Below are 25232 nucleotides of genomic sequence, written 5' to 3' on the forward strand. Positions count from 1 at the left end.
TGTTGCATCCTCACAACCACACCTCCAACATTTGGGCTGACAATTCGGATACATACTTGCTAATTTTTTAGGATCTAAGTGCCATCTATAAAACATTTTATAAAAATTCTCTCTTAAATTTTGGGCCTGTGTGAATTTCACATTTCTAACCCAGATCTTTTCCCAAGTATCCATTGTTATAACTTCTTGAAAATTTTGAGCCCACTTTATCATGCAGTCTTTAACGAGTTCCGTTTCTGAATCAATTTCTATCAACGCATTATATATCCTCTTTATATGTGCTTGTCCTTGATCTCTAATTTGCTTTACCAAGTTTTCATCAGTCATCGAAAAACCAGTTTTCTGGTCCTCTTTCCATCTAGCTTGTAATTGCCCATACTGAAACCAAGTTTGTACAATCTTTTCTTCTTTTAAAATATTATATGGCTTTAATTGCCATACATTCCTTTCTAAACTTAAAATTTCCTTATATTTAATTTAATTTAATTTATTAATATTTCTATACCGCCCTTCTCCCGAAGGACTCAGGGCGGTGTACAGGGCAAGAATAAAACACAAAGCTACAAAAATTAAAAAGTAATTAAATACATGCCCATAAAAAACAATAAGTACATTAATAAAACCCCAATAAAATGATAATAAAAACCCCACCAATCCCCCCTCAGGCCAGGCCGGCTTGTTCGAACAGGTATGTTTTCAGATCGCGGCGAAAGGAGCGAAGATCGGGCGCCGTCCGGAGCTCAACCGGTAACTGGTTCCATAGCTCCGGGGCGCCCACAGAGAAAGATCTCCCCCTGGGGGCCACCAATCTACATTCTCTGACCGGTGGCACCCTGAGGAGGCCCTCTCTGTGGGAACGCACAGGGCGGAGGGAAGTTGACGCCGGCAGCAGGTGTTCCCTAAGGTACTCCGGACCCCTGCCATGTAGGGCTTTAAACACCATAACTAGTACCTTGAATCTCACCCGGAAGACAACTGGTAACCAATGCAGCTCACGGAGCAGAGGTGTGACATGGGAGTATCGGGAAACTCCCAACACAACTCTCGCGGCTGCATTCTGTGCCAGTTGGAGCTTCCGGGTGGTCCTCAAGGGCAGCCCCATGTAGAGAGCGTTGCAGTAGTCTAGTCGAGAGGTCACGAGCGCGTGAGTGACTGTGCATAGATCATCCCGGCTTAGATAGGGCCGCAACTGGCGCACCAGGCGAACCTGGGCGAAAGCCCCCCTAGTCACAGCTCCTATGTGGTCTTCCAGGGTGAGCCGTGAATCTAGGAGGACTCCCAAGTTGCGAGCCCTATCTACGGGGGGTAATAATTCGCCCCCCATAGCAAGAGGTGGAATGTCCGAATAAACCCGGGATGAAGGTATGCAAAGCCACTCGGTCTTGTCGGGGTTGAGTTGAAGTCTGTTCCTCCCCATCCAGACCCGAACCGCCTCCAGGCAACGGGACATCACGGTGAGGGCATCACTGGGGTGGTTTGGGGTCAAAAAGAAAAGCTGGGTATCATCAGCATACTGATGATACCCAACTCCAAAACCACGAATGATCTCACCCAGCGGTTTCATATAGATGTTGAACAGGAGAGGCAAGAGGACCGACCCCTGAGGAACTCCACAAATGAGAGACCTCGCGGTCGACCTCTGCCCTCCTGCCAACACCGACTGCGAGCGTCCCTGGAGATAGGAGGAGAACCACTGTAAAACTGTGCCTCCCACTCCCAATCCCCCGAGATGCCGCAGCAAGATACCATGGTCGATGGTATCGAAAGCCGCTGAGAGGTCTAATAGGACCAGAACAGAGGAATGCCCCCTGTCCCGAGCCCTCCAGAGATCATTCACCAGCGCGACCAATGCCGTCTCCGTGCTGTACCCGGGCCTGAAACCCGATTGGTACGGGTCTAGATAATCCGCTTCATCCAGGATCAGAGGGAGCTGATGTGCCACCACACTCTCAACAACCTTCGCAAGAAAGCGAAGGTTGGAGACAGGACGAAAGTTGTTCAATACAGCTGGGTCCAAGGCAGACTTCTTGAGGAGAGGCCTCACCACCGCCTCTTTCAAGACGGCGGGGAAGCTACCCTCACTCAAAGAAGCCGATATAACTGCCTGGAACCAGCTGCGTGTCCTCTCCCGGGCTGCATAGACCAGCCAGGAAGGGCACGGGTCCAATAAACATGTGGTGGTGCTCAGCCTCCCCATGATCCTGTCCACTTCCTCCGGAGTCACAGAATCAAACTCCTCCCAGGTGATATCGACAAGACCACCCGTGTCCTGCTCGACAGACTCTGCCCACTCAGAGTCCAGACCGGTCCGAATCCGAGCGATTTTGTCCGACAGATGCTGGTTAAACTCCTCGGCACGACCCTGCAAGGGATCCTCCCTCACCTCCTGATTCAGGAGGGAGCGAGTCACCCTAAACAGGGCGGCCGGGCGATTATCTGCGGACGCGATAAGGGTGGCGAAGTGGTTAGACCTCGCCTCCCTTATCGCAGCGAGATAAGACCTAGTGTAGGTTCTTAGTCGCAATCGATCGGATTCGGATCGGCTGGATCTCCAACCGCTCTCTAGGCCCCGTCTCCGACGCTTCATCTCCCGGAGCTCCACAGAGAACCATGGGGCTCGACGGGATCTGCACCGGGTCAGGGGCCGCAGGGGTACAACTCGGTCAAGAGCCTCAGTGGCTGCCCTTTCCCAGGCTTCCACTAAGGCGTCTGCCGAGCTGTGAGCAAGGGAGGCAGGTGGGGACCCCAGCGCCGCCTGGAACCTCTGGGGATCCATTAAGCGTCTGGGGCAGTACCATTTGATAGGTTCCACACACCCACGGCGGGGGGTGGCAAAACGGAAGACCAGCCGCAGGAGATGATGATCGGTCCATGACAGGGGCATAACAATTGGGGAGCCCCCACCAAGATCATCTAACCACCATCCAGATAAGAAAACTAGGTCAAGGGTGTGGCCTCCCTCATGAGTCGGTCCCGAAATTACTTGCGTCAGGTCCATGGCCGTCATGGAAGCCATGAACTCCCGAGCCAACTCAGATGATCCTCCCAGAGATGGTAGATTGAAGTCCCCCAAAACTATAAGTTTCAGGAACTCAATCACCAACCCAGAGAGGACATCGAGAAGGTCAGGCAGGGCTGCTGCTGCGTGACTAGGCGAAAGGTACACCAGCAGCAAGCCCAACTGCGCACCAGGGCCGCATCTCAAAAAGAGAGACTCACACCCGACTATCTGGGGAATGGTGGCCTCCCGTGGGCACAAGGTCTCCCTCATAACAACAGCCACTCCCCCACCCCTACCCTGAGCCCGAGGCCGGTGTAGCACCCGGAAACCTGGTGGGCAAAGATCAACCAGAGGAATACCGCCCTCTGGGCCCAACCAAGTTTCCGTGATGCAAGCCAGGTCCGCCTGCTCACCCTCGACCAAGTCACGGACGAGAGGAGCTTTATTAACGACAGACCTGGCATTCAAGTACACCAGCCGGAGCTCAGGAGGCTGCACATCCTCACTCCCGGGACCTCGGGGCAGAGCCAGAGGGTCGGAGTGCCTCACCGCTTGTAAGCAGCGGAGAGACCTTCCCTGAGATCGATACGGCCCTCTGTTCCTACACCTGCTGCCATTCCCTAACGTCGTGGGAATAGGTAATCCCACGACTGGCCCTGGAGCCCCAGAAGCAACCGACCCCCGCTCCTCCCCCCCGCGATCCGCCTCGGCACTGGCCTGAACAGAGGTTGTTGGACTGCCCCCCTCGTCCAAACAACCAAAAGAAGTACCCTCCCTCCTCCCTAACCCCCGAAAATTTTTTGACAAAAAACAAACCAGGGGCCTCTTGTTAGGTTTACGTCGGAGGCCCCTACCCGTGCCCAGCCATCTCTCAGGGTCCCAATAAGTGGGCCCTTCCTCGAGATTGTACGCGGCTGGAAAGGCGGGTCGCCCCCAGGAAGGGGGAGCACCCCTGAGGGCGAGCAAGTCCGTAGAGGAATACCTAAGATAAGGCATAAGAGCAGTCCAGATGCAGGCAGTCCATAGTCAGAAGGAGGGACTAAACAGAAGACAAATAGGTGTCCCGACCCTCCACCCAGCCACTGCCACTCAGCTGGGTGCACCCCCAGGACAGGCCAACCACCGTCCTCTCACGACGGTAGTCTCATCATGTTTAAATCCCACATTTATATTTTCTATTGCGTGTTTAGGTATTGCCCAAATGGGTATCTTGTAGCTTAACTTATGTCTATACTTTTTCCAAACTCGCAACAGAGCACACCTTAAAATATGTGTCTTAAACACACTATCCACCTTCTCGTTTCCGACCCATCGCGACCCTATGGACAATGTTCCTCCAGGCCTTCCTGTCCTCTACCATCCACCTTCTTATCATACAATAAATATGCATGCCACCAGGATAACAAATCATGACCCTCAAGATTTAATAATCTCCCTTGTGTTAAATTAAACCAGTCACTTATCGCTGACAAAGCAGCAACCTCATAATATAATTTGAAATTCGGCATTTTAAGACCACCTCTTTCACACGTATCTTGCATTATCTTAAATTTAACTTGTGGTATTTTTCCTGCCCAAACAAATTTATTAATTCCTTTTTGCCATTCTTCCAAATTTAAATCCTTTTTAAGTATAGGTATCATTTGAAATAAAAATAAAAATTTTGGCAAAACATTCATTTTCACTGCTGCAATTCTTCCCAATAGAGATAGTTGTAATTTTTTCCAACTATCTAATTCTTTTTGTATTTTTCCCCATAACATTTCATAATTATTTTTATATAACTTCACATTTGAGGCTGACAGATATATCCCCAAATATTTAATCCTTTTAACTATTTCAAATCCCGTTAGTTCTTCTAAAACAGCCTTTTGTGATACTGTCATATTTTTAGACAATATTTTAGTTTTTTGTACATTGATCTTAAATCCAGAAACTTTCCCATATTGCATTATTATCTCCATCAATTCTACAACTGAATAATCTGGCTGGGTTACTGTAACAACCAGATCATCTGCAAACACCCTCAATCTATAGTCCTGGTCTCTTATTTGAACTCCCTTAATTTTTCCCGAATCATGTATTTTAATCAGTAATATTTCCAATGTTAGAACAAATAATAGAGGCGACAACGGGCACCCCTGCCTTGTACCCTTTTCAATATTACATGGTTCAGTCAAGCTATTGTTGACTATTATATGGGCTGTTTGCTTTTGATATATTGCCCTAATTGGTTGTAAAAATTTATCCCCAAATTCCATTTTCTCTAATACTTTCATCAAAAATTGCCAATCCAATTGATCAAAGACTTTTTCAGCATCCAAAAAGATCAACGCTGCAGGGATCTGGTTGTTTCTTTTCAAAAATTCCAATAAATCTACAATATGTCTCACGTTATTCTTCATTTGTCTACCACTTATAAATCCAGTTTGGTCACCATGAATTACTTGTTGTATTACCCTTATTAATCTGTTAGCTAAAATTTTTGCAAATATCTTATAGTCAGTATTCAAAAGTGATATTGGCCTATAATTTTTAGCTTGGGTGACATCCTGGTCTTCCTTCGGAATCAAAGAAATAAAAGCAGTCTTCCAAGATGGAGGTACCCCTCCTCCCATTTGAATTGTCTTAAACAATTCCCTTAAAGGCTTCACCATTTCTAACTGCAAATTTTTATAGTACACAGCAGTCAATCCGTCAGTACCCGGCGCTTTACCCACTTTCAATTGTTTGATTGCTAAAAAAAATTCTTCATCAGTTATCAATTGATTCATCCCTTCCTTTTGTTCTTGTGTAAGAACAGGAATATTAGCTCTTGTCAAATAATCATCTATATTTACATCTCTAATCTTATCTCTAGCATACAACTTAGAATAAAAATCAACAAAAGTCTTTTTAATAAGACTCTGCTGATACACTATTTTACCCTTATGTTCTATCTATATTAGCAGCCCTTTGCTTCTTCCTTAACAAATAAGCCAACCATCTACCTGGTTTATTAGCATTACAAAAAGTATTATGTCTAGCATACCACAAATTAGTTGCCACTTGATCTGCCATTAACTTGTCAAACTGACCCCTAAGTGAAGTAATTACCTCTTTGATCTTCCCATCAGATGGATTCAAAATTAAAGCCTTTTCTTTTTCCTTAATTTCATCCTCTAATTCTTTCCTCCTGAATTCTAATTTACGTCTATGTTTATTATTCAAATATATTAATACACCTCTCATATAAGCTTTACTTGCATCCCAAACCATCTCAATAGAAGTACCTTTATGCATATTAATTTTAAAAAATTCCTTCATCTGTTTTTTACACTCTTCCACATTTTCCTGGTATCTAAACAAATTTTCATTTAAGTGCCAAGACCGTCTATCCCTATTATCTTTTTCTATCTCTAACCATACTGGACTATGATCAGATATAGTTCTTGGACAAATCTTGATCTTCTTAATCCTAGAAAAGAAATCATTGGTAATTATCAATCCTAGAAAAAGATTGATGCCTGTCGGAGAAAAAAGTAAAGTCTTTTTCTTGCAAATTCCTTTCTCTCCAAATGTCTCTCAGTTCCAGGTCATCCTTCATCTCAAAAAAATATTTAGGCATATTAGCATGAATTTAGACCATTAACATTCCAGGTTAGAAGCTTTGTCGCCATCTTTTGCGACCTGAAGCTTTTGGAGCTCTTCTTCCAAAATCACCTGCACTCTCTTTGGTCACGCTCCTCCCACTGCTTCACTCTAGGTAAGTTTTTGAGGTGCTGTCATAACTCTCTGCTGTTCTTGCTCTTGCTCTTGTCTCATTCGTCTAGCAGCAGCACGTGTCATTCTTTGGTTTCTAACCTCTTCCGATGATACTGAAATTTGATCCACTCCTGTAGCTTTCTGGAATTCTCCATCTTTCAGCTGCATAACTCCTTCAGCACCTTGTGCATTCTTACTTTGTGATTGACGCTCTCCCTCACCATTCTTCTTTTTAGATTCCAAAAGTGGTATAGGGACTGCCTTTAAAACATTGGCATAGAAATCACGTGCCTGTAACACTGTAAGAAGACGATGTTTCGTGCCTGCATACATCACCACCATACCCACTGGAATCTCCCATCTGAACTGTATATCCCGTCTTCTTAATTCTTCTGCCAAAAAAGCAAACTCCTTTCTTCTTCTTAAATTTTTTGGAGGGATCTCTTTTAAAATCAAAACTTCTTGCTCTGCAATTGCAAATTTACTATTATAAAAAGCTTGAATGACCTCATTTCTAATTGCTCTCTTTGTAAAATAAACCACCACATCTCTAGGTAATTTCCTTTGTCTTGCAATCCATGAATTAACACAAAATATTTTGTCTATATCCACCATAATATCTTCTGCTGAACGCCCCAAAACGCCTTCCAGGGCTTCTGAAACTACTTTTTTCAAATTTTCCTTAGAATCCTCTTTTAAGCCCCTAATTCTCACAGCAAACTGCATCTCATGGTACTGCACCATGGTTAAATCGTCGTCAATCTTATCCATCACAGTTTCAGCATCCATCATTTTAGCATCTAATCTGATATTATTTTGACTAAGTTCTTCCACTCTCTCGTCCAAACGCTCAATGCAAACGGCCATGCCTTGAAATGCAAGTAAGATGTCTGCCCCCATTTCTGTTAGCTTCTCATCCATAAGATCTGTAAGCTTCTCATCCATAAGTTCAACTAATTGTTGGGATTGCTTTTTCATAGCCTCTTGCAAAACGTCCTGCAAATCTTTTACTGTCAAAGCTGCTGCAGGTGCAGGTGCAGGGGGAGGGGGCATTAAAGCCTGTAACGAAGATTGCTGCACCGGGGAAGCCCCTGCGCTTCTAGGAACTTTAGATGATTTGGCAGCCATTTTCACCCACTTAAATCTGTTGCGCACTTTCACTTTTAGAAATCTCCACAAAGTCCACTGAGTTAAAGATCATATACTTGCTTTAACATGATTCTCCTGTACAGCTCTGCCTGCATCCAAGTAATCCAAAGTTCACTCTCGCTGGCAGGGATGGTTGCTGCGTCCTGCTCTGCTCCAAAGCCCTGGAGCAGAGGCGTCTCGAGGTCCGGAGCAAACTCAGGCTTCGGGGGGGCTCAATCCTTCAACCACCAGAGTTTCAACTCTGGCGGTCTGGGAGAGCTCTACCCCTGCGCCCGCTCACCCCCTCCTCTTTTCCCGAGGAGCGGGCTTCCGAGCCGCCAAAACAGCTGATTGGCGCTGTTTTCAGCGGTTCTATGGAACGACGGGGCTGACAGCCTAAATGGCTGCCGGCAATGGAGCCTTGCCACCTGGAAGTCTCAAAAGGTCTGGTTTTTTATACACAAAAATACAACCAATAGACCTCTGACTATCTGTTTTCACTTTTAAAAAAGCTCTGGGCAATGGTGAACATAGCTAATGAAAAATGCTAGGACTATGAGTAAAATGCAGATTTTATGGTACAAAGACTGACAATTCTTCCAAGTTGTTATTGTTCTCCTACACAAAAGGAGGGATGGCAAGAACAAATGCAAACACTTCAGGGAGTTAGTGTGTTGCAGGACTATCTGCAGAATGCAATCAAAAAGTTAAGACAGTCTGCCAGTTTTATGTGTTGTGCACTACCTGGTTTGTTCAGTTGTGCCTGAGAAGGTGTTTAGCCAATTCTGAAAAAGGCAAAGAAGTCAGAGTTTCAGGAGGGAAATGCAGCTTTTTGCTCTGTGACCCTGAGACATTTGTGAATATAAAAAGAAACCTTATTGTACACCTCCTGAAGTACATGTTGTTAGTGGATTGTCTTGAATTAAGAAATGTTTTGCATAAAAAGGGAGATGCAGGTTGGTTGCCAAATGCAACAGGATGGAAACACCTCCCTCACACGACTCTCTAAAGACATTAGTGCTAACTATGCAGGCCTCTGTCTTGCAAAGATGGTGAATAAATTTAACTTTTTCACATCCAACAGCTCATGGGCTGGCGGCTATCCTGGAAAGTTTACATTTATTGAAGGGACCAAAACTAGCACCTGTGATTACAGTATATCCTAACTTCTATGGACTTACTACATTACATAGAAATTTTTGAAGTCCTACCTTATCTAGAAAGTGGTCATCTACCACTGTGTATACATATGAAGCCCTTTATCTAGCAGATACCCTCTGGGGACTGTTTTATTCCTGCAATTTCTACAGCAGGCCTAACAAGATGTTGGGTCAAATGGACCCAACAACTTGACCAGAAGGTGAGGAGAGCCCTATCAGAGGACAACTTTCAAAAAATCCACTCAGCCTTTATATCAGCCAACCCTATTCAAGATTTATTAGAACTATATAAAAACCTAGTTTATAAGCTACAACCACTACTAGCACATGACCAAAACGTCTCAGCTAAGAGGCCCTGCATTGTCTCCAAACCATGGTTTGATAAGGATTGTGTAGAAGCCAAAAAAAGCTTTTGCCTTGGCATATAAGGTGTGCAAAAGTGAGACTGGAAATGGCAATAAAACAACTCTTAATCATCAACTCACTCTCAAAAAAAAACAATTTAAGCAGTTGATTGCACTAAAGAAGAGACAAGACAAAACGTCTTCCTGGGAACAGCTTATTGAGGCAGGAAAACAAAAGAACTCTTCTTTATTCTTAAGCATCTAATAGCTTGCCATTCTGAAATAATCTATACTCCATTAGACTCCCATATACTGTACTCCACTTTTGGAGTATGTATGAGACCTCCCCAATGAGAGAATAAGGTATACAATGAAGGATTTAGCTGAGAGGCCTCCAGTTTCAGAGTCTGGGTGTTACATATTCTGACATAAACAGCCCCCTCACATCTATAAGGGATCCCCGGCAGCCGTTGACAGCCGTCAAAAGGCTGCCGCGGCAATCCCCCCCCACACACGCGGCTAGCGGCCGATTCTGACAGCTGTCAAACTGCTGCGCATGCGCAGTACACTGACAGCTGTCAAACCGGCCGGCTCTGACAGCTGTCAAACTGCCGCGCATGCGCAGTGCACTGACAGCTGTCAAACTCCAGAGAGCCGCGCATGCGCAGCTCAGCCGGAGCTGTCAAAGCTGCCAGCTGGCCCCGGCAACAAGCCGCTTCAGCCGCGCCTACCTTTAGCCGGTCTCCTTCTTATTGGGCGTCCTAGTCTGGCGGGAGATTCTTGCTTGTTTATTGGTTCTTGATTGTTGTTGTTGTCCCTGTTTACTATAAATACGAGAGATTCCCGGCATTGTTTCGCCCGGGACCTCTGCCCAAATAAACGCTGTTTTGAACTGTGCCTGCTGTCTCGCTGTCGTCCCTCAAGACAACTCACCTGGCGACGAGGATGGGATTCGGGTCTGCTTGTTAGCTGAAGTCACTAGCTGAAGCCACAAGTGAAGGAGGGAAGCCGTCCCACCAGCTGACACCGCTGAAGTCACTTGCTGGTCGGGAGAGCCCTCCACGCACTCCGCCCCAAGCAGACCCGTGGACCTGACAGTATGGCAAATCTTGGGCATGTCCGAGAATTTGATGTCTCCCAGCCCGAGGGCTGGGAATCGCATCTCGGGCAAGTGGAGGGGTACCTCCTCGTCAACAACATTGTCGAGGATTGCCCCAAAGCCGCAGCGCTCCTTTGCCTCAGCGGCCCGGCGGTCTATGATGTCGCCGTAGGGCTCTGCGACCCTGCTCCGGTGGCCTCTGTGCCTTATGCCGAGCTGGTCGATCGCCTCAATCGTCATTTTGCCCCGAGACGGTCCGAGCTGTACTGGCGTTTGAACTTCGCCCGCCAGTACCAACGGCCAGGCGAGTCGGCCAAGGCATTCATAGCCACGGTCCGACAAGCGGCCCATCGCTGCCGTTTTCCAGACCTCGAGGACCGCATAAGGGACCAGGTCATCGTCGGTCTGAGGAACCTGAAGCTCCAGAAGAAGCTTGTTACTAAGCCGACGATGGACCTGGCCGAATTAACTATAGAAATTATGGCATATGAAGATAGCCATCGGGAAGACGCGCTGCCACCTGGAAATCCCTTCATGGGGTCAGTCCACCACGACCACCCTAGAAGTACCGACCCAGGAACAACCGAACAGAAGACGGAAGTGGACGCCATCCGTCCGAGACCCACCAACCCCCAGACTTGCCGGGAGGGAGACAAAGGGCCAGATCGTCCGGCCGGAGGCCAAAGGGAGACCACCAACCGCTCCAAGTGCGCCAGCTGCGGTGGCAACCATGCCAGGGCATCTTGCAAATTTCGAAACGCCAAGTGCCACGGCTGCGGCAAAACTGGCCACATTCGCTCCGCCTGCCGCAGCACCGGCCACGAGACCCTTCACGACCTGGAGGCGGCCCAGGAAGGTAATATTCCCTCCCCCAAATTACCAGGGAAGGCCCTACGGTCATCTGTCATGACCACTAATACGGACCAGGGGCCCCTAACTACCAGTTTTATCCGCCCAAAAATTAAAATTCAGGTCCGGATTCAGGGGATTCCCTGCGAAATGGAGGTGGACTCTGGGTCCTCAGTCTCCATTCTGTCCTGGGACACTCTCCAAGGGATTGCGCGCCAATGCAGGCGCCGATTTCCTATTACCCCCTCAAAAATTCTGCTAGCTGATTTCCAGGGCACCCCTATCAAATTAAAGGGGGAAACGAAGCTTTCTATTAGCTATCAACATTTCCAGGGGGAATTAACAGCCCAAATCGCATCAGGAAAACGAGCCAGTCTCATTGGCCTCGACTGGTTCGAACCCCTAGGGATAAAAATCTTAGGCGTAAACCATTTCCAGCCTCACCATTTACAGGCCGTCTGCCAACAATTCGCAGACGTGTTTGACGGGTCGCTGGGGAAATTCAATGGCCCCCCCATTGACCTAAAATTAAATCCTGAAGTCCTGCCCATTAGGATTAAGGCAAGAAGAGTTCCCTTCGCCCTCAAATCCAAGATCGACGCAGAGCTGGACAGACTAATAGGGCTGGGAGTCATAGAACCAACAGATGGGGGCACTTGGGAAACCCCCATAGTCACCCCTGTCAAGCCTAACGGGGAGGTCCGCCTCTGCGCGGACTATAAAGCTACCCTGAATCGGGCTTTAAACCCCCACGCCTACCCAGTACCAGCTGTCAGGGACGTGCTTTCTTCTATTCAGGCAGGCACTATATTTGCCAAATTAGACTTGGCCCATGCATTCTTACAGCTGCCAGTCTCAGATCGAACCGCCAATGCCCAAACTATAGTAACCCACCGCAGAGCGTTCAAAGTGAACCGCTTGCAGTTCGGAATAGCTGTAGCACCTGGAATATTCCAGGAAACCATGGAGCGGACTCTCAAGGGAATCCCTGGGGTCTGCCCCTATTTCGATGACGTGCTCATCGCAGGGGAATCGGAAGACATACTAGCTGACAGGCTGCGGGAAGTGCTTCAAAGATTTCGCACCGCCGGCCTCAAATTAAAAAAAGAAAAGTGCTCCATCAGAGTTCCTTCTACGGAATTCCTGGGCTACAAAATTGACGCTAATGGAATCCACCCCACGGATTCTAAAGTCAAAGCCATCAGGGCAGCACCCCCCCCAAAAATAAGGCAGAATTACAAGCCTTTTTGGGGTTAATAAATTTCTATCATGCTTTCCTCCCCCACAAAGCCTCCATAGCAGAGCCGCTCCACAGGCTATTAGACAAAGGAGCCCAGTGGCTCTGGACCCAGGCCCACGAAAATAGCTTCAACAAATTAAAACAACTCCTTTCAAGCAAGTCCACCGTAACACACTACAAGGAGAAAATGCCCCTCTGTGTCGCTTGCGACGCTTCCCCCTATGGCATAGGCGCTGTCCTCAGCCACCTCCACAGCGATGGAACTCATCGCATATTACTCCAGGACCTTGTCCAAAGCCGAGCGCAACTATGCGCAAATTGACAAGGAAGCCCTAGCACTGGTGGCGAGCGTGAAGAAATTTCACGATTACTTATACGGCCGCCACTTTACAATCTTCACTGACCACAAACCCCTGCTAGGGCTCTTCACCTGGGACAAATTGACCCCACAAATCCTATCCCCCAGAATGCTTCGCTGGACAACATTTCTAGCAGCATACTCCTTTAAAATTGAACATAAACCAGGCAAGGAAATGGGCCACGCAGATGGCCTTAGCAGACTGCCCCTGCCCAACCTCGACCCAGACCCCGCACCCGCTGGCCAAATCCTGGCCATCCAGGAATTGCCGGACCAACCCGTATCAGCCAAAGAGATAGCTGCAGCAACCACCAAGGACAAAATCCTGGGCAGGGTTCTGACCTGGGTCCAAACCGGCTGGCAATCTACATCCCCGGGGCCAGAATTTCAGCCTTTTTTCCTAAGGTGCCTGGAACTGTCAGCTCACCTCGGCTGCGTCCTTTGGGGAAGCAGGGTCATCATACCCGCCCCACACAGGCAACAAGTTTTAACCTCCCTTCACGAAGGCCACCCTGGGGTGGTCAAGATGAAATCCCTCGCCCGCAGCTACTTATGGTGGCCAGGGCTCGATGCAGACATCGAACACTTTGTCGCAACCTGCAACATGTGCCAACAGACCAGGCCACCGCTTCCTCACGCTCCTGTCCACAAATGGGAAGTGACAAAAAACCCCTGGTCCCGTATCCATGTTGATTACGCCCGCCCCTTCCAGGGACAAAATTTTCTAATAATAGTAGATAGTTTTTCCAAATGGCTCGAGGTCATCCCGGTTGCCAGCACAACCTCAGCAGCCACAATCAGGGGTTTAAGGAGGGTATTTGCCACCCATGGGTTGCCAGATGTCATCGTATCTGACAATGGGCCCCAATTCACCTCTAATGACTTCCAGGTTTTCATCAAGGCAAACTTGATTAGGCACGCCACCTCTGCGCCTTTTCACCCCTCCATGAACGGTCTCGCAGAGGCCATGGTGAAGGCGACCAAAGATGCTCTAAGAAAAATCATCTCCGGCGACTGGCACTGCAGACTGGCGAAATACCTCCTGGCCCAGCACTCCACACCATGCACCACCACCGGCAAGTCTCCGGCCGAACTCCGTTGGGGGCGCCGCCTAGTCACAAAACTGGACCGCTTGCACCCTGACAGGGCAGCCGCCGAACAAACCAACGCACCATCTGCCAAGGTCTTCCCTCCCGGCCAGCCCATTTGGGCAAAGAACTTCGGGGTCGGCGACAAGTGGCTGCAAGGCGTGATCTCCGACCAAACTGGCCCAGTCTCCTACCTCGTCGACTTAGGGGACGGAAGGCTCATCCGGAGACACGCTGACCAACTGCGGAAATGCACAATGCAGGATCGCAGTTCCCGAGCCCAACCGGGCACACCATTTTCCCCAGCAGCACCGTCAACGCCACCTAGCCCACTACTGCTCGTTCCGGACGTCGCCGATGACCCCCAACCTACCAACCCCGAAATTCTCCCCACCGCGGAAAGGGAAGACCAGCCCAGCACAAGCCAACCCAGCCCGAGCCTCCGCCGCTCCACCAGACCGCGGAAGGCTCCCTTGTACTTGTCGGACTATGAATGGGCCGGCAGCAGGACTAGTGGAACTGACCCCACCTAAACTTCCAGGGGCGAGGGGGGAAGGGGTGTTACATATTCTGACATAAACAGCCCCCTCACATCTATAAGGGATCCCCGGCAGCCGTTGACAGCCGTCAAAAGGCTGCCGCGGCAATCCCCCCACACACACGCGGCTAGCGGCCAATTCTGATAGCTGTCAAACTGCCGCGCATGCGCAGTACACTGACAGCTGTCAAACTGGCCGGCTCTGACAGCTGTCAAACTGCCGCGCATGCGCAGTGCACTGACAGCTGTCAAACTCCAGAGAGCCGCGCATGCGCAGCTCAGCCGGAGCTGTCAAAGCTGCCAGCTGGCCCCGGCAACAAGCCGCTTCAGCCGCGCCTATCTTTAGCCGGTCTCCTTCTTATTGGGCGTCCTAGTCTGGCGGGAGATTCTTGCTTGTTTATTGGTTCTTGATTGTTGTTGTTGTTGTCCCTGTTTACTATAAATACGAGAGATTCCCGGCATTGTTTCGCCCGGGACCTCTGCCCAAATAAATGCTGTTTTGAACCGTGCCTGCTGTCTCGCTGTCGTCCCTCAAGACAACTCACTGAAATTAAGTCCCTCATTGGCCAACTCAGGACCAGGAAGGAGCTGACTTCATTTCTGCTGAACTACTAAAGAACAATATGGAGTGGTGGATACCAATCCTGGTGGTGCTATTCACCTATATAGACTCCTCTGGCCATGTCCAAGAGGATTGGGGCTTAGCAATTGTGGTCCCAATTTATAAAAAGGGAAAGAGAGTCAACCCTGCCAATTACAGACCAATACGTCTGCTAAATATAATCAGCAAACTCTATGCCAAACATCTCCAAGATAAATTAAAGGACTGGCTGGATCTTGAGAATTTGATTGCTGAAGAGCAAGCTGGGTTTAGAGAGGGGAGAGGCACCATAGATCAGTGCTTAGTTGTTCATCATTTGATTGAAAAATATGTATCAAATAGATCTGTATCATTATAGGCTGCATTTATAAATCTCAAGGCAGCTTTCGACACGGTTAACAAGGACTAAGATACGGGAGAAGCTGGAAGCTGCTTCAATTGATCACAGGCTTCTCCATCTGTTACGTGCCTTCCATACTAAAACATCCCTCAAGATGAGGTGCAATATGCAAGGGGCCCTTTCGAGGTCAGTTGAAACTCAAAAGGGGGTTAAACAGGGGTGCATTTTGGCTCCCTTGTTTTTCAAGTTTTATATAAATGACATGGTAAAATGATTAAATAAACCAAACTACCACCCCCTGCTGCTCTATGCAGATCCTCCCCAGGACACCAGTAGGCCTTAAAAGAGTCTTGCGAGCTCTCATCCAGTATTGCAACTACAATAAACTGGACATAAATTATGAGAAAACAAAGGTTATGGCTTTTGCAAAAAGGTCAAAACTCTACTCATGGTATCTAAGTTTTTTTTCTTCTTGCCCAAGATGGCGGCGGCTGCAGTTTGAGCTCGGGCGCTCCACAAGGGCTCTAAATGGGTCAGCTTAGGGAGGCCCAGCCGCGGCATGGTATGATGGGGCGACTCCGGGGGGTGGTGGATGCAGAGATGGCTGCTGGGCGCAGTTTTCGGCGGTGCTGAGCCCCCCCCTTCGGATAGCGGCGCTTCAGATGTCGCCGGCCTGCCGGCCTGCCGAGCAATGCTGGAATGCTGCGGGCGTCCTTTGCCTGTCTTCCTTTTCCTGTCCTCTCGTCGTGGATACCCTCTGCTTGTTCGGAGGGGCAGCGACGATGATTCCACCGGCTGGAGATTCGATCAGGAGTCAGGATTGTTATCAGCTGGCAGATGCCGTCTTCGGCAGCGCGGAGCCCCCCCCCCTCTCCTCCCAGATGGTGGCAGTGGATTGTAGGCCTGGACATCGGCCTCGGTGGATTTGTTGGTGAATGCCCGGATATTAGATTGCTGCCGGGAATGCCTTTGTTCGCCGCTGGAGTATTGTTTGGATTGGCGGGTGGACGCTTGGGGGAGAGGATGTTTTTGCCCTCCCCCCCCAGATTGGCGGCAGTGGCCGGCGACCCGAAGATCGGCAGAGGCCTGGCTTGCTTTCTGTGCTGGCAGGCAGGTACTATGGCTATCTCAATGCCCGGCTGGAATCAAGACCTCCCCATTGACAGTCCAATTTGGCCTGGGACTTGACCATGGTGGGAGGACGGTCTTGGACTGGTCATTGACCACCTCTCTGGTGTGAGAGACCAGTTGGGGTGGGCTTGGCCCAGGAGTCCCTTTTCTCTCCACCCCAGATTGGACTCCTCAGCTGAAGTGAGAGGACGGCTGGGGCTTCCTTTTCGATTGCCATCTCAGGTGAGAGCTGAGCTGGTCTAGTGGATCGAGAGACATGCCTACTGGACTTAATATCATTTCATCTGAATAACAATACCCCATCGAACTACCCATTGGAACTATTTATAACATCTGCCCTATGTGGACATTTTATTGCTGCATGGTCTGTCTCCATTACTCTGAAGCTGATCTGTATGCCCTCAGGGGGGTTTCTCCCTCCTGGGCACGACCAACCGCCAGTTTCCACACTCCCCTTAATGACGAGCCCAATTGTTGGGACTCCGAGAGGTGGCTGGGCTTAGATAGGGGCCTCGAGTTGAGACGCGCTAAGAGGCCCCTGATACATTTTTAGCCGGTTATTTTAAAAGGTTAGGGAGGGGGAGGGTTAGGAGGTTGGGGAGGGAATCATTAACCGGCACTCAGTCTGGGCCTGTTAGGGGTCCTGACGGGACGGCTTTGGGGGAGGTGGTTGCTGGTTCTGTGAATGTTGGGGTGGGGCTTCAAATCCCCACGACGATAGGGAATGGCAGCAGGTGGTTGCACGGAGGGCCATATCAACATCTGGGATCGCACCCCCGCTGTCTCCGAGCGGTGGCGCGCTCCAAACCTCCGGTTAGCACCCTTTTGCCCGGGGATGAGGGTGATCAGGTCCCTGAGCTTAGGCTGGTTTATTTTAACGCCAGATCCGTCGTTAACAAGGCTCCCCTCATTCATGATTTGATTGAGGAGGAATGTGCGGATCTGGTGTGCATTACGGAGACTTGGTTGGGCTCGGAGGGTGGGGTTCCTCTGACCGAGTTATGCCCTCCAGTTTTCCGTGTGCTACACCAGCCACGGGCTCAGGGCAGGGTTGGTGGGGTGGCGGTGGTTGTCCGGGAGACTTTATGTCCGCGGGAGACCACCATTGTCCAGATGGCCGGGAATGAATCCCTCCTCTTGAGATGTGGTCCTCGGGCTCAGTTGGGCTTGTTGCTCACATACCTGGCGCCCAGCTGTGTGGCAACAGCCCTGCCCGAGCTGCTCAACACTCTCTCAGGGTTGGCGGTGGAGTTCCCCAGGCTTATAGTTCTGGGTGACCTCAACCTGCCTTCACTGGGAGGGTCGTCTGAGTTAGCTCGGGAGTTCATGACCTCCATGACGGCCATGGGCCTGACCCAAGTTATTGAGGGCCCGACTCATGTGGGGGATCATACTCTCGACCTGGTGTTCCTGTCTGGAGAGTGGTTGGATGATTTGGGAGGGGGTTCACCAACCACTGTTCCCCTGTCATGGTCAGATCATTATCTCCTGCGGCTGGTCTTCCATTATGCCACCCCCGCCGCTGGGCTGCAGAACCGACCAGGTGGTTCCGCCCCAAGCACCTAATGGACCCGGAACGGTTCCAGAGGGCACTTGGGTCTATACCCATCACCCTTACCCACAGCCCAGTCGATGCCCTGGTGGATGCCTGGGAAAGGGCAGCCGCCGGGGCACTTGACTGTGTTGTACCCTTGCGACCTCTGACCCGGCGCAGATCCCGCTGGGCTCCGTGGTTCTCTGTGGAGCTCCGGGAGATGAAGTGTCGGAGACGGGGTCTAGAGAGCGGTTGGAGGTCCAGCCGATCCGAATCTGACCGATTGCAGTTAAGAATCTTTATAAGGTCTTATCTTGCGGCAATAAGGACGGCGAAGTCTAACTACTTCGCTGCCCTCATTGCGTCCGCAGATAATCGCCCGGCTGCCCTGTTTAGGGTAATTCGCTCCCTCCTTAATCAGGAGGTGAGGGAGGATCCCTTACGGGGATGAGCCGAGGAGTTTAGTCATCATCTGGCGGACAAAATCGCTCAGATCCGGACCGGTCTGGACTCTGACTGGGCAGAGTCTGACGTGGAGGAATCGGACGGTCTTGAGCATGTTATCTGGACTGAGTTCGATCCTGTTTCCCCTGATGATGTGGACAGGATCATGGGGAGGCTGAGCACCACCACCTGTTTGTTGGATCCGTGCCCCTCCTGGCTAGTTTATGCGGCCCGGGAGGAGACACGAGGCTGGTTCCAGGCAGTAATAACTGCTTCTTTGAAAGAGGGTGTCTTCCCTGCCGCCTTGAAGGAGGCAGTGGTGAGACCCCTCCTCAAGAAGCCTGCCCTGGACCCGGCTGTTTTAAATAATTATTTGTCCAGTCTCCAACCTTCGCTTTTTGGCGAAGTTTGTTGAGAGTGTGGTGGCGCATCAGCTTCCTCTGTTCCTGGAGGAAACTGATTATCTGGACCCGTACCAATCGGGTTTCAGGCCCGGATACAGCATGGAGATGGCATTGGCCGCGCTGGTGAATGATCTCTGGAGGGCTCGGGACAGGGGTTGTTTCTCTGTCCTGGTCCTATTAGATCTCTCAGTGGCTTTTGATACCATCGACCATGGTATCCTACTGCGGCATCTCAGGGGGTTGGGAGTGGGAGGTACCGTTTTACGGTGGTTCTCCTCCTATCTCCTGGGCCATTCGCAGTCGGTGTTGACGGGAGGGCAGAGATCCGCCCCGAGGCCTCTCATTTGTGGAGTTCCTCAGGGGCCGGTTCTCTCGCCCCTCCTGTTCAACATCTATATGAAGCCGCTGGGTGAGATCATTCGTGGTTTCGGGGTGGGGAATCATCAGTACGCTGATGATACCCAACTTTTTCTTTCCACCCTGAACCAACCCAGCGATGCCCTCACCGTGATGTCCTGTTGCCTGGAGGTGGTCCAGGTGTGGATGGGGAGAAACAGGCTTCGTCTCAATCCCGCCAAGACTGAGTGGCTGTGCATATCGGCATCTCGGGTCAACCAGACTATTCCATCTCTAACGATGGGGGGTGAGGTGTTACTCCCCCGTTGATAGGGCTCGCAACTTGGGCATCCTCCTGGATTCATGACTCAATTTTGAAGACCATATAGGAGCCGTGACCAGGGGGGCTTTTGCCCAGGTTCACCTGGTGCGCCAGTTGCAACCCTATCTGGACCGAGATGCCCTACGCACAGTCACTCATGCGCTCGTGACCTCCCGTTTAGACTACTGCAATGCTCTTTACATGGGGCTGCCCTTGAGGACCACTCGGAGGCTTCAGCTGGTGCAGAATGCAGCCGCGTGAGTTGTGATGGGGGTTTCCCAATACTCCCATGTAACACCTCTACTCCGCGAGCTGCATTGGCTCCCGGTTGCCCTCCGGGTGAGATTCAAGGTGCTGGTGATGACCTATAAAGCCCTAAATGGCTTGGGTCCGGGATATCTGAGGGAACACCTGCTGCCGGCATCAAGCTCCCTTCGTCCAGTGCGCTCCCACAGGGAGGGTCTTCTCAGGGTGCCACCGGTAAGAGATTGCCGGCGGACGACACCCAGGATAGGGCCTTCTCAGTGGGTGCGCCTGCCCTTTGGAACCGGCTGCCAGTGGAGCTGAGGACTGCCCCCGACCTCCGTTCATTCCGACGGGACCTGAAGACCTGGCTCTTTGAGCTCTCTGGCCCAGGCTGAGAATTCTAATTTTAGCCTTAATCTTAATTTTAACTGGGGTTTTACTTATGCAGGGACAAATATAATTTTTTAATCTGTTTTTAACTTTTGTATCTTTGTTTTTTAATTCACCCTGTAAACCGCCCTGAGTCCTTCGGGAAAGGGCGGTATATAAATGTGATTAAATAAATAAATAAATAAAATAAATGGTCATAATATAGAGTAGGTAACCACCTTTAAGTACCTAGGGGTGATCATCCATGACACTGGTTCAAGAAAAGCATGTGGAGAATATGCAGCTGCTTCTGGCCAAAGATCAGCAAACACCATCCTCAAAGTTTTCCACACAACGGGAAGACATTATGTTCCAGCCGCAATTAAGCTCTTTCTGGCCAAGTTGCTAGGACAGTTTCTCTACGGGACTTGCTCAGACCCTCAGCTTCGTGCTTCACACCATTGGAAAGATCAATTCAAGTTTATTAGAGCAGTTCTCTAGATGCCGCGCTGTGCCTAAATTGTACTTCTGCGCTTGGAGACAGGATTGATAAAAGTTGAAGCAAGAATCTGTATAGCTTCTTTAAATATCTGGCTAAAGTTTAATTTCTTTCCGCAAGGCCTTTCCTCCAAGACAAATTTTCCTCTCTTCATGGATCAAGGGAGTTGAGTCCAACCTTGCCAAACTAGGCTTCTCTTCAGCCTCAATACTCAAATTGGACTACAATCAAGCAAAACAAACTTTGCAACAAGGGGTAGAGGACTTCGAGAGGCAAGCAGACTTAGGGATAGCTCCCCTGTTTCTGGCTCCAGACCCTATTAGATACGTTGTTGCTCCCACCAGTTTTCTTAGCCAGTTGGAGTCAGTAAACCACCGGAAAGCATTTGCGCTCACACGGTGCCATGCGCTTCCATCGGCCATCCTGCATAGCAAGAATAAAAAGATACCATTGACTGAAAGACTGCTCCTGTGGTTCAGGAGAGGTGGAGACCATTGGACACATACTCCTTCAGTGCTCTTTCTATTTGAAAAAACTATATCCTCCCAATAATCAATAGGTATCCTGGCCATTCTCAGACTACTTATCTCCAGTGGCTGCTTAAGGACGAACAAGCTGTGATTACGACGCAGGTGGCTAGATTCTGTGCAGCAGCACTGGGGATTCATTGGACACATAAATAGGATAAATATTATTTTTAGATCCTTTTAATAATTTTTTATTTTAAAATTAGTTTTATTATATGAGTTCTTACCTACCATTAGATCATGCTCAGTGCATTTTTATATATGTATGTATATAAGTAACCTACAATTGGATGTTTTATTGTTTCTCGCCATATGGCTGTAATAAATTGATTTGATCTTTGAACAGGATGGGAGGAATTCTCACTCAAGAATAAAAAGAAAGCTCAGTGAACGGGTCAACACCCAGCAGGGAGTAAGGAAAGGAGGAATGATTTTGTATTTAGGGATAAAATCTAAACTAGCATTTCTGGTTTCATTAGAGTTGTGTTGGTTGGGAATATGAACACATGCATACTTTTGTGCAGATAATGTGATGTTGTTGGCTGAGAATCCAAATGATTTTCAACAATATGCTATAGATTGTAAGATTCAGCAAGGACTGTGGATCTAACCATTAACTGATCAATGATCAAGGTAGTTTTATGATATGAAAATGATGAAAAATTAGTTCAAGTAGATGAATTTTGTGTGATAGAATGTTTACTAAAATGGACAGAGAAATTTTAAGATGCACAGAATTCAGTAGAAAATTCATAGCCAATAATAAAGATCTGCCTAAAGAAGCAAAGATTTCTGTCTGGATGCATTCAAGAGGCAGGTGAAGGTTGCCTAGGTCAGGAGACAAGTTAAGTTGGATGCCCTGGGAGTGGGCTTCTTCAAGTGGTATAACAGGAAGAGACGGGATCAAGAATGATCAGGCCCTGAGTACAAAAGTGAGTAACAAATATGAACTTTGATTTGATCTTAGCAAGACAATGGATGAGAAGTGCATCTGAGGAGAAGAGCATGAATGGACAGAAGTTGGCTGATCATTTCAGGAGGCAGTATATTAAGTCAATTTATTAAGTGTGAATCTAGTCTGCATGTTTCATTCTGGCTCACCCACTTCCTGTTTATGGCCTTCCTGAACAACCATGTGATATTGCACACCCCAGTGTGGTCCTTGATACCAAACCAAATACTATGGTCACCAGCCCAAGAAAGGATACTTTTTTCTTCCCCAACCTTCTGGCCTCCAGATGTGAACAATACCCATTCAGCTGTTTTTCTGATTACCAAGTGCCCATGAAATAATTTCTTTTCTTTTCTCTTCTTTTGTTACTCTGAGGCTGCTGGAGAGGCCTCAAAACCCTTAGGCTCCTACAGTGCAGGACCTTGTTATTATTAATAATTTCCAAAGCATATCTGATACTGCAAGTCAAATGGCCGATCAAAAGCTATCCAGTAGACATCAGGTGGGCAACAGGCCCTGTTGGTTTGCATCAATTATCTTAAAGATGAAAGGTCATGTGAAACTTGATGGAAATCTCCGTTTCTGTTTACCAAGCTCCAGCTCCCGGTACTCAGAAGAAGGCTCTGCCATTGTATGTCATCATCCTGATCGCTGTGCTATCTGCAGCTTTTACCCTTGTGGTCATCTCAGTGGTCTTTTGCAGAAAGAGAACTAAGAGTGGTGAGTTGTGGGGTGCTCATTTTCTCAGATTGGGGATCGGGGACAATAGTAGAATAACTTGGATTTCAGGAATCAGAAGTGTGGAGCAAATTAGGAACAAATTACTCATAGTGAATCTCTGTACAGCCCAGAGTAGCACTTATAGACTACCGTAAATTTAAGATCACAAATTCTGAATTCTAAAGAGGAAAACTCTTGTGCAAGATTTCAAATATGTGTGGTGATGGGTGAAAACTGGCTTATAATCATGTGAGTGAACATTTCAAGCATGTGAAGTGAAATTTCAGAACGTCGAACATAGAATAACAGAGTTGGAAGGGACCTTGGAGGTCTTCTAGTCCAACACCCTGCTCGAGCTGGAGGCCCTATATTATTCCAGACAAATGACTGTCCAGTCTCTTTTTGAAAGCCTCCATTGATGGAGCATCCACAACTTCTGAAGACAAGCTGTTCCATTAGTTGACTGCTCTCACCATTAAGAAATTTCTCCTTAGTTCTAGGTTGCTTCTCTCTTTGGTTAGTTCCCATCCACTGTTTCTTGTCTTGCCTTCTAGTGCTTTGGAGAATAGGTTGACCCCCTCTTCTTTGTAGCAGCCCCTCAAATATTGGAAGACTGCTATCATGTCGCCCCTAGTCCATCTGAGCACAGTATAATGTTAATAAACACAAGCACAACACCAACACTCTGCTATCAAAGACAACTTTAAGAGGCTGCTGGGCCTTGATCAATTCAAAACAGGACACTATAAGAGTAGCCATAGAAACTGTCCATTCTGATCTCCAATTATCCAGTTGTTTTAATTTGTTCTGTTCTGTTCTATTTCATTCCATCTTACCTTCTTTTTTTCTTTTTTACAGTTTTGTAGTTGCATTTTAATTTAATGGTAACTTTGTTTTCTCAAAATAAAAAGTCATTAAAATGCTGTTTCTTTTTCAGATAATATTTATGAAGTAACATAGTAAGTAATCATCTCATCCTGGGATTGCAATAGTAAATTGTGTTGACTGGGTACATTCTGGAGAGCTGAGTGTAAATAACTGACTTGGTGAAAAAAGGTTGAGCCTGCAGTTCCCATTTTCGGTGCAGAAAGGAAATGCATAGAAGGAGCCATTTGAATGCCTGGAAAAATAATACTACCTTCCTGAACGGCAAGTGAAATCCTGTCCTAATTAAACATGTAGAGTTACATGTTTAATTAGGATACAACACATTAAAGAACAAAGAGGAAAAAAATTAAAACCAGTCAAGCTTTTGCACAACATGGAAATTGCACATTGTGGGATTTAGTTGACCTGGGTTAAGAATGTTGTGCAACACAGCCACAATGACAGCCACAGTGATATTGGTGCTAAAAGAGCTGAGGGTGTTTTCTAGCACGATCCCACCAGCATGTCCTGGGTGGGGCAGGTGGCACTGCAGTTCAGCAATAACCAAAGAGTCACAGATTTCATCCTTCTATGCAAAAGATCATTGGAAGATGCAGCTGTCTCTTATTGCTACTTTTGCAGAAGACCTGGCAAAGCAGGCTTGCCTCAAGTAACCATAAGGCCAGCAGTGTGCCTTAAGTGTCTCAGTCACTTTAACAGGTGTGGCTTTCTCAGCATGCTGGCTGATAAATTCTGGCAGTTGGTCCACACCTCTTAAAGTGACTGAGGTTGGGACAAACTGTGCTAGGTGCCGCATCCATACCTGCAGTGAACCACAGCATAATCGGTCCCTTCCCCCCGAACTATTTATTTATTTATTCTGTTATGCCTTTATTCTGTTCTTGCCTTCATCTTGGTGGAGCAGTGGGCTAATGCCTCCTTAAGTAACACCAGCTGCCTGCAATTAGTGCAGGTTCGCATCCCACCAGGCTCAAGGTTGACTCAGCCTTCCATCCTTCCGAGGTAGGTAAAATGAGGACCCAGATTGTTGGGGGCAATTAAGCTGACTTTGTAATAATGCCGCTTGGGGGGTGTATGAAAGCCCTAATAAGCAGGCATATACATAGAATGAAGGCTACTGCTAAGCTTGTAAGCCGCCCTGAGTCTTCGGAGAAGGGCGGGATATAAATGGAATTAAAATAAAAAAATAAAATAAATCTAACCTCTGGTGTCTGAGTAAAAGAGGAGGCTTATGTTATCCTTAACTGAGCCATTTCTGAGTGAGACGGGCAGTGAAGAAATAGGAAAGCAAGCAAGCAAGGCAGGATTTTCTGCTGGTGGACTTTTCTGCCCCTCCAGGATGGGCCCAGAGCTCTTAAAAGAGGCTTGTT

The 25232-nt window shown here is 48.3% G+C and overlaps 1 protein-coding gene across 1 annotated transcript in view; it reads left to right on the forward strand.

Annotated features, from left to right (window-relative positions):
• Positions 1-25232, forward strand: part of VSIG4 (V-set and immunoglobulin domain containing 4) — a 45369-nt gene that overhangs the window by 18702 nt on the left and 1435 nt on the right. The window contains exons 6-7 of the mRNA XM_081336473.1: positions 22849-22974; positions 23912-23933. Of these exons, the coding sequence (XP_081192599.1) occupies positions 22849-22974; positions 23912-23933 (148 nt within the window). The remainder of the gene's footprint in view (positions 1-22848; positions 22975-23911; positions 23934-25232) is intronic.

This window comes from Vipera berus, assembly GCF_964194415.1.
Source record: "Vipera berus genome assembly, chromosome: 11".
Taxonomy (NCBI): domain Eukaryota; kingdom Metazoa; phylum Chordata; class Lepidosauria; order Squamata; family Viperidae; genus Vipera; species Vipera berus.